Below are 16,071 nucleotides of genomic sequence, written 5' to 3'. Positions count from 1 at the left end.
TTCTGATTCCAGAAAGGTACAGAATTTAAAATAGTTTTTCAGCACTACCCAAGCACAAACTTGTCAAATTATAGTTAAGTTCCTGTCTCTTGCTTGCTAATCTTGGAGTCTTTCTAACCAGAAGATACTAAAGTGATTTTGTGTTCTTTAACCTGTAAAAGGCATCTAATAATACATTTTAGTTTACATAGTGCCTTTCTTCTGAAGAGCATGATGTATTTCATATTGTTATTTATCCTTTCATTACTTCTATGGTATTATAGGGGATCAGCTCATTTCCTTTACATAACTATTAAAGAGGCACCTGGATTTGAAATAATCTTCACAAGCAAGGGTATGAAGTCAGTAAAGTTAGACTTCCTAACTTGTAAAAGCTGTCTTTTATTATTGTTATTATTTTTTTTTTATTTTTTGAGACGGAGTCTCGCTCTGTCACCCAGGCTGGAGTGCAGTAGCGCGATCTCGGCTCACTGCAAGCTCCGCCTCCCAGGTTCACACCATTCTCCTGCCTTAGCCTTCCAAGTAGCTGGGACTACAGGCATCGGCCACCACGCCTGGCTAATTTTTTGTATTTTTAGTAGAGACAGAGTTTCACCATGTTAGCCAGGATGGTCTCGATCTCCTGACCTCGTGATCCGCCCACCTCGGCCTCCCTAAGTGCTGGGATTACAGGCGTGAGCCACCGCACCTGGCCTTTTTATTTTTTTCAGCAGACTGAAACATCTCTCTAAATATAGCAAAACCAACAGTTCTACAGTGGTATATAGTTCCACAGGCATTTATATTTGAGATCCAAAAGAGAAACTGGGAGGCTACCTCATTCATGTTCTAACCTCAGACAACCTTATGTCTGTCATGAGGTGGCTTCTAGGACACATGCAGGCCTTCTGGGTAACTCTTCATCCTCTCCGCCTCACTACCCTCCCTTCCCCCCACACCGTCTCTGGACCCCATCACCCAATTACACTCCAGTTAAGGCAGGTTGTAGTGTGCTCCTAGTTTGAGTTAGGATACATCCATTCAAAGAGCATCATGAAGCTGGTCTTGGCATTGAAAGCGAAAGCGATCCCTCTCAGATCTCTTACTAGGCCAACTAAAGTTCGCTGTAGTAGAAGGCAAAAATATGTTAAAATACAAGAAAAGACAAAACTGTAACAATCTGATGAGGATTCCACACATGTATCATCAAATTCTTCCTCTCACAGTTCAACATATACTCCTTCTCAAATATTCGGATTCAATATCTTCTATGCTAGAATGGCATATTTTCATTCTACCAGTGGAAGTTTGTTTTGGAAGTTTGAAGTTTGTTAGTTTTGGAAGTTTGTTATGCCAAGAAAATAGGTTCCTGGTTCATAGCAAAAATAAGAGGCTGATAAGGTTTTAAGACATTGAAGTAATACATCACATATAAAAAGTGAAAAAGCTTTGAGTCCACCCAGGGAGGAAAGGAGGGGGCGGGGGGGGGGGAAGAGAGAGAGACAGAGAGAGAGAGAGAGAGAGAGAGAGAGACACAGATACACAGCAAAGAAACCAGCTCAGAAAGCCAGAAAAAAGCAAAAAAGAAAAACAGAAGTCCCAAAGAAGAAGAGGTAGAAGAGCCATATACACCCTAAAGGAAGTCAGATGCAGGCCCCACCAGGAGGAAGACAAAGGGGAGTCTACACAGCACCTCTCTCTTTGGGTGGGCCATCTAGATGAGACTATGTTTAATCGGTACTCTCCATTTGCAGAAAAAGAGACTGAGGCTTAAAGAGGCCAAAAAACTTCCCCTAGTCATGTTGCTAGGTAGTAGGAGGGTCCAGATCAGGACTCATACATAATACCAAGACTCCAAATCCAATACTCACTCTCTCAATAAAACTTTTACTTGGGACATGAATAGCAATAAAACTACTATAAAAATCATAGTTTGGGGTTTGTCTCCAAAAGTGGAGACAGAACAACAACAAAATGTGCTCAAGAAGGTTGCACACTTGGGGATCTTGACACATTTGGCAAAAACAACATCACTTCTGTTAACAGTCTGCTTGTAAGCAAACAGTTCTCTCCTAAGCTGATACCACAAGCTCAGTTTTCCAGTCTAAGACTTGGTCAGTCTCTTAAAAGACTTTACATGGGACATGACAAAGAAGTGGGTGACAGCTGTAGCCCATTACCAAGGTTGTTCTTTTGGTTAATTTTACTTGCTTTACATGAAACTAATACCATATAATGGGAAAAAGGGCTAATATTCACTGATATCCCTAAATCCTTGATATTGGTTGATACTCTAGCCTAAAGTTGCTAATATGTTCCACAATAACCCAAGCTTTGAATGGTACCTATCTCAGACCCTGAAACACAAGTATAAAGGGGAGAGAGGGTTGCATTAAGTGGTGTTGCTTTCTGTCTACCCTGCTGATTTATAGATGGGAAAAGAAAAGGCTAAAGATGAAAAAAGGAGAGCTTTAGAATGTTAGGTAAAGCCTGGCATTTTTTTCTGGCAATACCCTGGCTATCTGGTAGTTCTACCATTCAGCCTTGGTGCTCTGAGGAGTACTGTAAAAAGTCCTACCAATAGTAACATCCTGGTGTCTTCTGATTTTTGACACAGAGATCTATACAGGTCAAGAGAACAGTATGTATGAAGTAAAAAGATGAAGAAAGCAACAATCAAGAAATGACAATTCTAAGAGCTAGAAAACAAGAACTTAAAATTCCATATATGTGGAAATTCACTGGGCATTGTGTCTCGTGCCTATAATCCTAGCCACGTGGGAAGCTGGGGCAGGAGGACTGCTTGAGCCAGGAGTTCAAGGCTTGCAGTGAGCTAGGATCATGCCACTGTACTCCAGCCTGGGCAAGAGAGTCAGACTCTGCCTTTAAAAAAAAATCAAACATAAAAACCCATATATGTGGAAATTCTTAAACCTTTCTAAGTGACTCAAGTGTCAAAGAAGAAATCTCAATGGAAATTAGAAATCACAAAAAACTGAATAATGAAAATGTTCCATATTAAAATTATGGATTCTGAAGATCTATTTCACAACAATGTAGAAATACTTGACATCACTGAACTGTACATGTAAAAATGGTAAAGGTGGTAAACTTTGTTTTTTACCACAATTTTAAGAAAACCTAACTTGTCACTAATGAGCAGTATTAAAAATGAAAAGGGGATGCAATTAAAGATAAAACCGAGATTAAAAATGCAGTAAGAAAACTGTAAACAACTTTATGCTAATATATTTGAAAACAGACAAAAAAAAAAAACCTAAGAACTACTTAATACATTGTAATATAAAAATAGAAGTTTACAAATCTATACTGGTTCTGCAATTCCAAAACCCTAGAAGTCCAAGATATTAAAAAAAGCTAAGGCAGTGGATAGTTTACGGTCAAGCACGATTTTCAATCAGGGACTGCCCTAACCCAGAAGCTGATTAATTACTGGGTGAAAGACTCACTCACCTTTGCCTCCTGCTCGTTGAAACTATTGGTGCTAAACATCTGGGCCACAGCCTCAAATGCTGCTGTGAGTGGCAGCATGAACTGCTCATATTGATCTTCATCCTCTCCTGTAAAGGAAACATCCCAGGGTGTAACCCCAATACCAAGAATTCAAAGCTGTGTGTATATGGGAAGATGGAATCAAAGATGAGCAAACCGAGGAGAACTCAAAGGGGGTCCCTTTATTATCCCAACAGGTATTAGTAGCAATTTAAGAGTAACATGTATATATAGAAACAGAATTTTTAAACTAGAAGATGACAACAGAAATCACCTAGTCTAGGCTACGTTTGTTGATGCTGAGCCACAGTATCAAGAAATTCATATGTGTATAAGGTACTATGTTATTTATTTATTTTGCCTTGCTGAGAATTAGCGAGTCAGTGGAGAAAGGACTGAAGCTAGTGCGTGAGAACTAGATGAGACTCAAACTTTAATGGGTACGGTGGTTTCATTCACACTTAATTTTTTAAAAAGTCATCTTTCATAAACCTAGAAGGTTTTATGTCATTTTAGTAGGATTAAATTTAAACAGCTCGAAATTACAGTAATACCACTGAGCTTTAGTTATTAACTGACCTGAAACTGCTAATATCACCACTACTGCTACAAAAGTGATTAAGCCCTTCTGGCTCATCTGTGCTAGAAAACTGGATAATAAAAAGTCATGTTGACTGTTTCAAGTGGGTTTACACCTCATTGTGGGGTGGAGAAGTTATCTGGCCAAAAAGATACATTTAGGAATCTCAATTCCCTTATTTAACACCTGAGGAATGTGAAGAGAATTTTAAAGCCACTGCACATCAGATGAAACTTCAGCAGCAGACTGTTACTCTTTTCCAGTTATAAGGACCTCGACAGCATGATCTGTTCTTGGTGAAATCAGGCTGTTATTTCAGATAGTTTTGTTACTGTTGAAAAAACAGAAAAGCCCTCCCCAACTAGTTTTCAGTCCTCAAATAAAAATTTAGAATAGTGCCAGATGACTTCATGAGCCACTACGATTTCTTACGGTACCTAAATCCACCATGAGGAGACGCCCAAGTGCTGTGTAGAAGGTAGTCCGACACCGCATGTCTGTCAGGTTGGACTGATTGTTAATACCCAAAAATGAAAAGTGCTCGCTCTATTGAAAAAAAGAAAACAAGTTAAAGGTAAAAACATGAGTTAGAGGCAGAATGCAAGCCAGTAATCAGAGAATTACTGAGCCGTTTCAAGCCAATGGCTATGTAGTCATTCCTTGAGGATCTGAAGGTTTTTTTTTTTTTTTGAAGGCAGGCTACCGTTGTCACTACTACTAATTTATCTGCAGTATGAGTAGCAGTAGGTGACTTCACCATAACTCAGATCATCTGGATCTCAAAGAGCCACTCTGATGACAGTAAGTATAATCTGGCAGTGTGGTGGGAATCAGGACCACAGTCTTTGCTGTAGCAATATCCGGGACCTCAATTTACACATCTCCCTTATGTGTCAAGAACGTGTATGTGTGGGTGGTAGGAGAGCCAGGAAAAGAAGCTAAAATCACTCACCGTGTGATTGTTCAGCATGAACTGTACCGCACTAAGCTTCACTAGCTTCCTTACACTACTGTACGTGAAGACAAAGGAAGGTGGTCAAGGAAAGTGTGAAGCAGACCGAAACTAAGGCAGATGGAAACTTCCCAGAATAGAGAACAATTCACCCAAATATCTTATTTAAAAAAAAAAAAACACTTGAGTATACCACTGCCAAATATGAAAAAATGCGTTCTAAGCACTATTTAATCAATAAGAAAACACCTATACTGGCCGGGCGCGGTGGCTCACGCCTGTAATCCCAGCACTTTGGGAGGCCGCAGTGGGCGGATCACGAGGTCAGGAGATCGAGACCATCCTGGCTAACACGGTGAAACCCCGTCTCTACTAAAAATACAAAAAATTAGCCGGGCGTGGTGGCGGGCGCCTGTAGTCCCAGCTACTCGGGAGGCTGAGACAGGAGAATGGTGTGAACCCGGGAGGCGGAGCTTGCAGTGAGCTGAGATCGCGCCACTGCACTCTAGCCTGGGCGACAGAGTGAGACTCCATCTCAAAAAAAGAAAGAAAGAAAGAAAGAAAACACCTATACCAAACTCCTATTTGTAAGAAAATAGAATAAACCTAGCGGTTTCCCCAAATAATCATGAATAGCCTAAAAGGGCTTTTCTCAGCGGGGGTTCCAAGGGAGAATTAGGCCCTAAACTCCTGCCTAAGAGGCATATATTGTGTATAATGAATGAACTTCTCTCCTATTTAGAATGGTACTAGCTATATACAGTATTTGGAGAAGCGAGAAGAAAGTCACTTCAATAATTTTACAGGGTTTACCCTTCTTGCGGACCCCTGGTTGTGAAAAGCTGCCCTAGAGCAATTCAAACTTTACAGCAGACCTAGTTCAAGTCAAGAGGAAGTATAGTCATCACTTCAATCACAAAGCTTGGAATCAGGATGTTTCTACCAACCAGCTGATGGGACAACCTAAGAAGGAGTTTGTCTCTACTAAGGATACTAAAACCTTGGTCACACAGAGTGTGTACCTATGAGATGGGGCTACTATGCACTTCTGGAACTTAGGAATAGACAGGGATAAATCTATACTAAACTATCAGGTCAGGTGTCAGCTCATTTTTGGGGTCTGAAATTATTCCTATATTCTGCATGGGCATTGGTGTTTTTTTGGACTCTTAGGAAAATGGAAGATATGTGAGTACCCACTAAAGCTAAACTGAAGTGGAAAGAGCAGGAGGCCATGATTCTAAGACTGTGGCATGCCAGTTTCTGTTGTGCACAGAAGCTAGCTTAGAAAAGGATATCCAATGGAGAGGTCATTGAGAAGCTGTAGTGTCTTGGAGGTGATTGGTTCACAACGGCCCCAGTACTTCAAGTTGGTGATGCTGGAGGACAAAAAGAAAAAAAAAAGCAGGAGACCTTTTTGATTTGCTGGTTTCCTTGAGGGCTGGGAGAAGAAGAAAGTCATTCATCAAAAGTCACCACACATCTGCACCACCAATTCACAGACATCACGACCACAAAAAAAAGATGGGTAGGAAATCTCTGTACTTACATTTGGTTGACTAGAAAAATTATCCTTCAGATAATCTTCACTACTTGGTTCCAAAGCTACACTGGCCCATACCCAGGCCCTTGGAATTCTGGGGCACTCCAGGGCTGATTTCTGCAGCAAGGGTAAGAGATTTCTGCGGCAGTGATAACATGCAGACGTATGCAATTCTGCACCTGCACCATCCACTGTCAGCTGCAGAATTCTAGTAGCCCTTGCTTCTGGATTCTTGGCTGGCAGAGTCCTTTAGACCCCCTTTGCTTTTTCCATCTTAAATTATTAAACCAGCTCATGGATATGAGTGTTTAGGGTTGGGACAGTTGGTAGGAGGCAAAATGTCACTCTGCACACAGCCCTGGGTAATATATTTGGCTCCTAGTGTGTGCTTTGATAAATTGAGCTCCTCAAAAGGGCAAAATGTAACCAAAGGGGTATAACGTAAAAAATAAAAATAAAAAAGGGCCAATTAGGAGCTCCAACTCTGAAGACGGTTCAAACAGCAGCACTAGATTTTGGAGACTCAACACTCTTAAAGGGTGTGATGTTTCCTGGGAGGAATAAGCCCATTTTTAAGTGGGGCTTTCCCCTTCGAGGGGATAACTAGAGGAAATCAGCAACAGAAAGTGAATGCCTATGCTGGGCATCCCTGGAGCACAGCAACTGGATGAGGGGCTGAGCAGTAATTACTGGGGTGGAGGTCTGTTTTGCTAATGACATGACAGAGTTTCACCTGTGATTCCAGAGGCTAAAGAAGAGATTCTGCAAGAACAAAATTAAATCCTTGCCTGTACAAGCCTGGAATGCTCTGGGGCCGGGCCATATCTCTAAGCACAGCTTGTCACACACTCAAATGCACAATTTTCTGACGCAAACGATCAATGCTGGAATACCAGGCACTGGCAGCACAATGCCAAGATCACATTTTACAGTTGCAACAGGATTGCAAAGGACTCTTGCTGGTGGCAAGCTGAAACACTTACATTTTTCCTATGAAGACGCTTAGGACCATGGTCTCATCATTCAAGCCCAGAACTTCTGAGAGTCGGCGGTACAGCTGGTGTTAAGAAGAGAAAGTAACCAGAACACATGAATTAGAACAATCACATCCTGGTACTATTTTTGTCCACACTCATGGATAAGATGTGGAAGAAAATGGACAAGAATCCCAGAGCAGACTTTACTGAAGGGATAAGCTAGTTTCTAAGTATTACTGGACAGATGCTGAGCAATCTTACTGGTCCCTTTCAATCCTGAAATCGCAAAAAGACAGCCCAAATCTTCTGCTGTTCTGAATATTAATTCATGCATGGAGACTAAGAATTGCCCATTTGTGGGAGAATGACAGATGTTTGGACTGGCCATTTGTTAAGCATACGGAGCACTAGAGAAATGGGTCCAATTCTTTGACGAATCTCCCAGAATTTAAAGACTAAGAGAAAACATTTGGACTGTCCTATTACCTGAAATCTGGAGGTTATGTGAACTATCAGCAACTGTTTCCCTCCATCAGCAATCCCACAAGTGAGAAGTGAGAACTAAGGGGAGCCAACTGAGAGGCTATTACCTTAGAGGATTTCTGCACTTGGTCCCCAATGTAGATTTTACGAAACTGTTCAAAAAAGCTCAGCATGGCCAACTCTAGCTTCTCATTACCCGCCTGGGCCAAACGAGAATCTGTTAGGTTCATCAGCTGGAGCACCCTGGAGGAAGAGGAGCAATGATTCTCTCAACAGCAGGACATCCTGGTTACTCTAGACAACCCCAGCTATCTTGACATTGTCGTATATGCCTGTACTTGGGTAGAGCAATCTCCTGCAACCAAGTTCATCTACATAAATGAGGGAGACAGGACTAGACCAGGAGTTTTCGATCTTTTTGGAGACACATAAAGGATGATGTTCACAGGTAGGTAACACTTTGAGGGATTACTAGCAGAAATACTACCTGTGACTTCATCTCTTTTCTCTGTACCTTCTTCCCAAAAGAAAGGATACTGGAATGCAAGTGAGTGAATGCAAATACAGATGTCATAAGTGAGTCATTTGACATTTGAGTGTGGGAATAGTTAACTATTTGTGACACACCATGAGTGAATGAGACTCCATCATTGTGTTGCTACACTCAAGCTCAGAACCAGTCTGCAAGACATTGTTTGAACTAAATTTATATTATGACACACACAGTATTGAACTGGGCTGCAGAATCAGAAAGGCATTAGATTTCATTCTTATTAAAGCTTTGCTCAGCTCGTCAAAAAATGCCAGTGGGAAAATGCTACGGAGACTTTCGTCAGGATTAAGGGACCTCTGGGCAAATGGGCATCTGATAAACAAAATGGGGGTAGAAAGAGACAAATGAGGATTTTCAGAAGATATATATATTGAAGGCGGGACACGGTGGCTCATGCCTGTAATCCCAGCAATTTGGGAGGCCGAGGCAGGTGGATCACCTGAGGTCAGGAGTTCAAGACCAGCCTGGCCAACATGGTGAAACCCCGTCTCACTAAAAATACAAAAATTAGCCAGATGTGGTGACACATGCCTATAATCATAGCTACTTGGGAGGCTGAGGCAGGAGAATCGCTTGAACCCGGGAGAACCCGGAACAGGGAGGCAGAGGTTGCAGTGAGCCGAGATAGCGCCACTGCACTCTGGCCTGGATGACACAGCGAGACTCCATCTCCAAAAAAAAAAAAGTTTTGATAAAATGAGAATTGCACAGATGCAAAATAACTTGAAATGTATGGCCAAGAGATTTGAAAGGCTGTAGGAACTCTGTAATTCCATCTCTGGTGAATTTAAAGAACCGCAATTTCCTTTTAGACTTATTTTGGGATGGCAAAAGCAGTCCATATTTTACTAACTCTGAGATATTGTTCTTAAACAGACCTAACAGAGAATCTCTGCTTTAGCTTTCCTAATTCCGTATCCATTATTTCCTTGCTGAATTATTGCTGGTTTTTTTTTTTTTTAAACTAAAGATCATAGACAGAGTTATCACGGCACTTATAAAGGCTTGAAAGCTGTGTCTCATGGGCAGTTAGCATGTTCAGATTATGTTCTGTAAGTGGAGAGGACCCCATCGGGGAGTGGAGAAGTGCCAGCAAGGCGGAGTGGAGAGCTTCTGTGGGGAGCACTTACCGACAGACAAGCTCACCATCCATGGCGTCTTGCTCATCAGTGCTGGCAAAAGAAACCCGGCCACCGATCACTGCTCCAATAATGTAAACCAGCCATGTCAGCCTTCCTGCAGCAGGAGACAGACCCAGTGTCACCTCCAGTGATAGTTTCTTGAAGACATTCCTCACTCTGAACTTCCTTAATCTTAAGAACACTGTGGTGAAACCATGAAGTCTTACTCTTCTTACAGAGAATGGCTACTTCTCTGCTTTGGTAAGGGCAATGCTAAGGGGGAAATTCGTTAGGTAACCAATGTTCCTGTATCAGACAAGGCCATTATTTTTAGTGTAGTATTTCCTTAGAGTTAAAAACACCCAAGCTGGGCACAGTGCCATGTTACAAACACCAGCCAGGCCCGGTGAAAAGAGGAAGCCCAGGTTACTATCTGTACTTATCTCCCTGTTTCCCCTGGGCCTTTATTTACCAGTCATAAACCTCTCAGCCTGGTCCCAGCTGTGCTGTGGGGCATTAAAAAGTAGACAGGAGCCAGCTGTGGTGGCACATGCCTGTAGTCCCAGCTACTTCGGGAGGCTGAGGCAGGAGGATCCCTTGAGCCAAGAAGTACAAGGCCCACGTGGGCAACATAGCAAGACCTCATCTCTTAAAACAAAATCCCACTGCAGATGTGATTTCAGTTCTTCTTCCCTAGTCCCTTGAGGGATTTATTCATTCATAAAGATTCCTGTGCATATGGAGATAACTGATGATGAAAGAATCCTTTTGCGGGGAGGTAGGAAAGGGGTGGCAATGAGCGAAGGGGTACTGGACAACATCTCCTCACAGGTCTAGAGTTCCCAGCATGCTGCACACTCACCCTCCTGCACTGCAATGTCCATTGGGCTTGCGCTGGCACTTTGTAGCAGCTCCTGGTATGACTGGGCCGACTGGTCAAACAACTGCACAAGGAGTGCACACGTCTTCTCATACTCACAACGCCCAATGGTGGACAGCTGGTCCAACTGCTGCTGGACCAGCCCCGTATCCTCCAGGGGATCTTCCAGGCCATCTCTATTCCCAAGGGAAGAAGGAAGGCAGCTCTCTTAAAATATGACTACTGATTTCCCCAATATAGCAGCTCTCTGACTTCTTCACTTAGCCACCATTTCTGACTGTAGAGGTCTACATCCCGACATTACTTTTTCCCAAGGAAGAATGTTTAATGAGGCAGAAGGCCAATGTCTTTGCCGTAGCATCAGTCTCCCTTAGGTATATTCTGCTTGTTGGTGTCAAATCTTACAATCTGAATTCTCAACTCTTAATGTTTTTCTGCCTTCAACCTCAAAGTCCTGCCCTTCTCACCTCTCTGACCTCTTGACTCTTAGTCTTTTGTTTATTCTTGACTATAGTAAACTGTAGGATAAGTACACAGTCCTGTGTGGGAGGCCATTGTGGCCAGATGTGTCTTGGAATTCAGAACTGTTCAAATTGGAGGAAGGCAGTATGATGCTTCTACCATATCATATAAAACCCTTGATGGGCTTTGTGGCACATCAAACTCAACGTTCCTGTAGCAAAACTTACGAATATTATAAATGGTCATACTAAGTAGGATTTAAAAAAAAACTATAAATGGTCTCACACCAACTCCTGTCCAGTTTTGTAACAGGTGAATTCTAATGCCAAACTGATGAGGAAATTTCTTTTGTCACATCTTTGACTTTGGAATTGCAGACAAGGCATTGCGGACCTGTACTGGGTCTTGCCTTATCTGCCAGCTCCTAGATTTTAACATCTTGTCCAATGAGGAGCTTTTCTGTTGTTACACTGCAGTATGATAATGGCAGCAGCAGCAGCAGGAGCAGCAACACTAAAACTAGCTGTGTGCTTACCATGTGCTACACACTGTGCCAGGTCATATTAATTTAATCCTTGTAAGAACCTTATGAGGTAGGCCTATTATTATTTGAATTTTACAAATACAGAAATGGAGCAACTTGCCCAAGAGTACACAGCCACTAACTGGCTATCTGGCCCCAGAGCCTACAAACATGTAACCACTCCCCAACGATGCCTCGCTGAAGCCAGCTGAATCCTCAGGAGTGGAAGCTATGGAGGTGACAGAAGGCGGCTTGCTGGTGAACTTCATGAATACTCAGATTTTGAACTGATTCAAGTCATAAACAGTTAAGACTATAACTCATTCAATGCACTTGGGGCTAAGCAAATTAAGAATCCAACTTAAAAAGGCCCCAGACCCTTAGACTCCAAGTAAATTCTCTTGACAAACAGCCCGTGAAAACAAGAAAGCTACCTAAACAGGGATAACTTCATTTTATATAGGTCATTTTTGAAAGGGCTTGACATTTCTTTAGCTACGGGTTTTTGGTTCAGTTAAGTCAATGTAGACAGAAACCATGTGTGAATGTAAAGCAATCAGTGATCAGTGGCTTAGAATTCTTATGTGTTCTAGCTCTGGAATTAGAATTGATAACTAGATTGTGTAATCTTTATCCACTTATTTCTTTAGGAGTTCACATTAAGCACCTATAAGTTACACATAATTCTTATCATCTATATCTTATAAATGTTTCTCATATTGAAAGAAAAACAGTGGCAAGGACAAACATTATATGGCTGTATACTCTGTATTCAAAGATATTGCTATGGACAGTGAAAAGGGGGAATATGAATAGAATATAAATGTTCAAGAGACAAGACTATTCTATCAGGTTTTATGCTCTCATGCTACTCTGCTGACAAGGAAGAAGAACCATGAACAGTAGTAGCTCCAATGAGACACGCTTCGAGTACCTTTTTGCCAGTGGGGTGTCTGATCTCTAGGAAGTGTGACAACAGGCCACTGGTGTGGGAATGAATGAGGCTGTTTCCTTACCTCAGTATGATGTGCACAGATTCCAACCGGGATGTGATGTAGGCTTTGGTGACCTCAGGAGTGTAAGTTTCCAGCATGTGGGGCTCTGTGGCTTTGACATACGGCACAGAGGCTGCCAGCCGCTGCCACAGGCTCAGAAGATAGTGCACACTATTTGGAGCAAATTCCCAGTGCTAAAGAAAAGTAGAAAAGCAGAAGGCGTATTTTTCATTTCTGTACATGTTAGTCCCATGCCATCGACACAGAAGATAAAGACTTTTTTCTTTTTTTAAAAAAAGAGGATAGACTTTTGTTGGCTTTGTTCTGTGTATGGCAACTAGTTTAATGTGTTTACTAGCATTTCAGAGATTAAGCATCTAATGAGAAGGGCTACTCTATGCTGGCTGTGTAAGCCTTATCACAAGGAAAGCCATATGTAAGTGGGTCTCAACCATTAGTATGCATGACAATCACCTGAAGAACTTGTTAGAAACACCAAGGCTCTACCCTGGACCTAGTGAACCAGAAATTATGGGGATAAGACTCAAGAATCTATATTTTTTCATCAGTCCCCTAGATGACTGTGATACAAGCCATAAAATCTGAGACCCATTGTTCTATATTACACGACTAAGAAAGAGAGGGCATCAACTCTCTTTTTACTCTTCTAGCTCCCTGTTCCAACCTTGGCTTTTTTGGGGTGACTATGAGGGAATTCTCTCTGGGATGAATCTAAATATTGTCCTAGTAATTCCCACATGTTCCTCTCCCCACACTACTTGCACTTGTGTAAATGTAAATCACAGGCCACAATAGTAACTACTCTGCAGGGCTATACTGTACTTATGGTTACCTTTGCCAAGAAAAAAAAAACATTCTTACATGGTTAAAACCAACAAGCAAGAGATTCCAGTATTTAGGAAGGAAGACACAAGTAATCAAAGACAAACCTGTAGGCTGGTCACTGTGAAGTTGGCTATCAATCGGATGACCTCAGGGTAGTTTTCCACCTTTACCAATTCTCCCAGTTGATAGTTACTCTTCAATCGGGCCAGTAGTCTGCAAAACTCATGGTAATTGTTTGGGTCTGATAAACTCTGGCAATAGCAGAGGAGAAAAATAAAATATAAAATGTGCCTTAACATACTTCAAGAATGATGTATACTTGAGATGGCATGGGGGAAGGGGTAGAATCTACCTTTTAACTTCTGGGCTGCAGGTCATGATTTACAATGATACGTCTGTATAACGTTCAGAAACAATTTTTTAAAAAGTCACTTTGAAAAGGGACAGTCACATTTATTATCTCATATGTTCACAATAATAATCACATGAGATGACATTATTAGCCTCAACGGACAGGGTTTGAAACAGAAGCCCAGGAGGATCACACTGAGGCTGTAAAGCTCATTATGGCAGAAGTGGGCACGACCTAAGAAGTGACTCGCTTGTTTACTTATTGATTGTTACCAATCAAAGGAAATCTAATGAAATTTTCATTTCCACATCTGTCAAACTGATCATTCAGCACAACCGATAGTTAGCAAAGTTATACAAATGTTTCATATATTTATATCACTTACTGTAATTTATTCATATATTAGTGTTTATATGATATAGTTATAGCAAATATTGGATATTTTAAAATCTATTCTACCAGTATATTTAATTGTATGTTTCCTGATATGTCTTCTTCTGTTAGCATATGTGGGCTAAGACTTTGTCTTGTTCACCCGTGTATCCCTGGCATAGAGTAGGTACTCAGTATAATTTGTTGAATGAATGAATTTTAAAAAGAGGGACAAAACTGAATATATTTTAAAATAAACTGCTTTTTAATTTTCTTCTGATGTAGAGAAGTGATACTTTCAAAAAAATACTGAATCACTGGGACTTCAAAAGACAAAAAGGGCAATCGAGTTATGAAATTAATGTTTGAAAGAAGTATCCTCCTTCCCACCTAAAAGCAGCCCTATATACTTAGGTTACCGATAAACATTTTTTAAAAATGGTAAACAAAATCAAAAAGCAAATGTTAGATTTTTTTTTTTTTTTTTTTTTTTTGAGACGGAGTCTCACTCTGTCGCCCAAGCTGGAGTGCACTGGCATGATCTTGGCTCACTGCAACCTCTGCCTCCCGGGTTCAAGCGATTCTCCTGCCTCAGCCTCTTGAGTAGCTAGGATTACAGGCACGTGCCACCATGGCCGGCTAATTTTTTTTGTAGTTTTAGTAGAGACAGGGTTTCACTATGTTGGCCAGGCTAGTCTTGAGCTCCTGACCTCATGTGATCTGCCCACCCTGGCCTCCCAAAGTGTTGGGATTACAGGCGTGAGCCACTGTGCCTGGCGATGTTAGATTCTTAATTTCTTGGGGGAAAAATGACTAGCTTCTTCCTTATTTCCTTATAGCAAAGTGATTCTTTCCCGTAACTCCTCCATTTCTGAAGCTGGAGGATATAAACTCCTCTTTAGGGCAAATAATCTCAGAATTGGCCTCCAAATAGAGATTCACATCAGTCTTCCCTGAAGAACAACAGACTGAATTGTTTACTAGGCCTCAGGATGCATTTCCTTCTGACTCATAACAGCTGGGCATACACTAATCCTATACATATGTAAATTCTCAGATAAACTTACCTGTGGGTTTTCCAGTATTCGTTTAACACCATCAACAAGATGAGAGAGAAACTTGGCCCTCTCTGCATTGTTAAACAGGGATCTTCTGACTGAGGCAATCTGTACCAAGCAGGATAATACCTAAATGCAGGGCAGAACCCAAACACGACGATTAAAAAGACTGTACAGTTATTTTCACCAGAAACGTTCCACCTCCTACAATATCCTTCTTTAGGATATCTGAAGCAACATTATTTTAAAAAGAGAAAAGAAAACAACATAGATCCAAGCAGACCATAGCAGCCCATTAAATTCAGTTTGGAAATTCCCTTAGGTACAAATTCCTTTGACCACTCCAATGCCATCTTTATTCTTGCTGAGATACATTATTTCACCCTTAAAAATATCAAGCAGTTTATACTTTAAAGTTTTAGATTTAGTTTTCTTGGCTAACCTGAGTTTGACATGTAGACATTATGTGCTTATGTCATTATATGCTATAAAGAAATAAGCGTATTGGCTGGGCGGGTGGCTCACGCCTGTAATCCCAGCACTTTGGGAGGCTGAGGTAGGCAGATCACGACGTCAGGAATTTGAGACCAGCCTGGCAAACATAGTGAAACCCCATCTCTACCAAAAATACAAAAAATTAGCCGGGCGTGGTGGCGGGCACCTGTAATCCCAGGTACTTGGGAGGCTGAGGGAAGAGAATCACTTGAAGCCAGGAGGCGGAGGTTGCAGTGAGCCAAGATCGCGCCACTGCACTCCAGCCCGGGCAACAGTGAGAGACTCCGTCTCAAAAAAAAAGAAAAAAAAAAGAAAAAAAAAGAAATAAGCATATCATATCTGGGCCCTAAAAAAAGCCAGCTTTGGCCAGGCATGGTGGCTCATGCC

The 16,071-nt window shown here is 41.5% G+C and overlaps 1 protein-coding gene across 3 annotated transcripts in view; it reads right to left on the bottom strand.

Moving 5' to 3' along the window:
- Positions 1-16,071, bottom strand: part of XPO7 (exportin 7) — an 86,671-nt gene that overhangs the window by 11,341 nt on the left and 59,259 nt on the right. For all 3 annotated transcript variants that reach the window (XM_032143977.2, XM_032143980.2, XM_058433590.1), the window contains exons 9-20: positions 15,199-15,318; positions 13,512-13,658; positions 12,583-12,755; positions 10,564-10,757; positions 9,711-9,816; positions 8,135-8,270; positions 7,551-7,624; positions 6,323-6,403; positions 5,025-5,088; positions 4,510-4,618; positions 3,454-3,560; positions 1,015-1,103 (exon numbers count right to left, since the gene is read on the bottom strand). In XM_032143977.2, the coding sequence (XP_031999868.1) occupies positions 1,015-1,103; positions 3,454-3,560; positions 4,510-4,618; positions 5,025-5,088; positions 6,323-6,403; positions 7,551-7,624; positions 8,135-8,270; positions 9,711-9,816; positions 10,564-10,757; positions 12,583-12,755; positions 13,512-13,658; positions 15,199-15,318 (1,400 nt within the window). The remainder of the gene's footprint in view (positions 1-1,014; positions 1,104-3,453; positions 3,561-4,509; positions 4,619-5,024; positions 5,089-6,322; positions 6,404-7,550; positions 7,625-8,134; positions 8,271-9,710; positions 9,817-10,563; positions 10,758-12,582; positions 12,756-13,511; positions 13,659-15,198; positions 15,319-16,071) is intronic.

This window comes from Hylobates moloch, unplaced genomic scaffold (genome assembly GCF_009828535.3).
Source record: "Hylobates moloch isolate HMO894 unplaced genomic scaffold, HMol_V3 SCAFFOLD_22, whole genome shotgun sequence".
In the NCBI taxonomy this organism is placed as follows: domain Eukaryota; kingdom Metazoa; phylum Chordata; class Mammalia; order Primates; family Hylobatidae; genus Hylobates; species Hylobates moloch.
The sequence above is the reverse complement of the archived record's forward strand: the minus strand, read 5'-3'. Positions and strand labels throughout refer to the sequence as shown.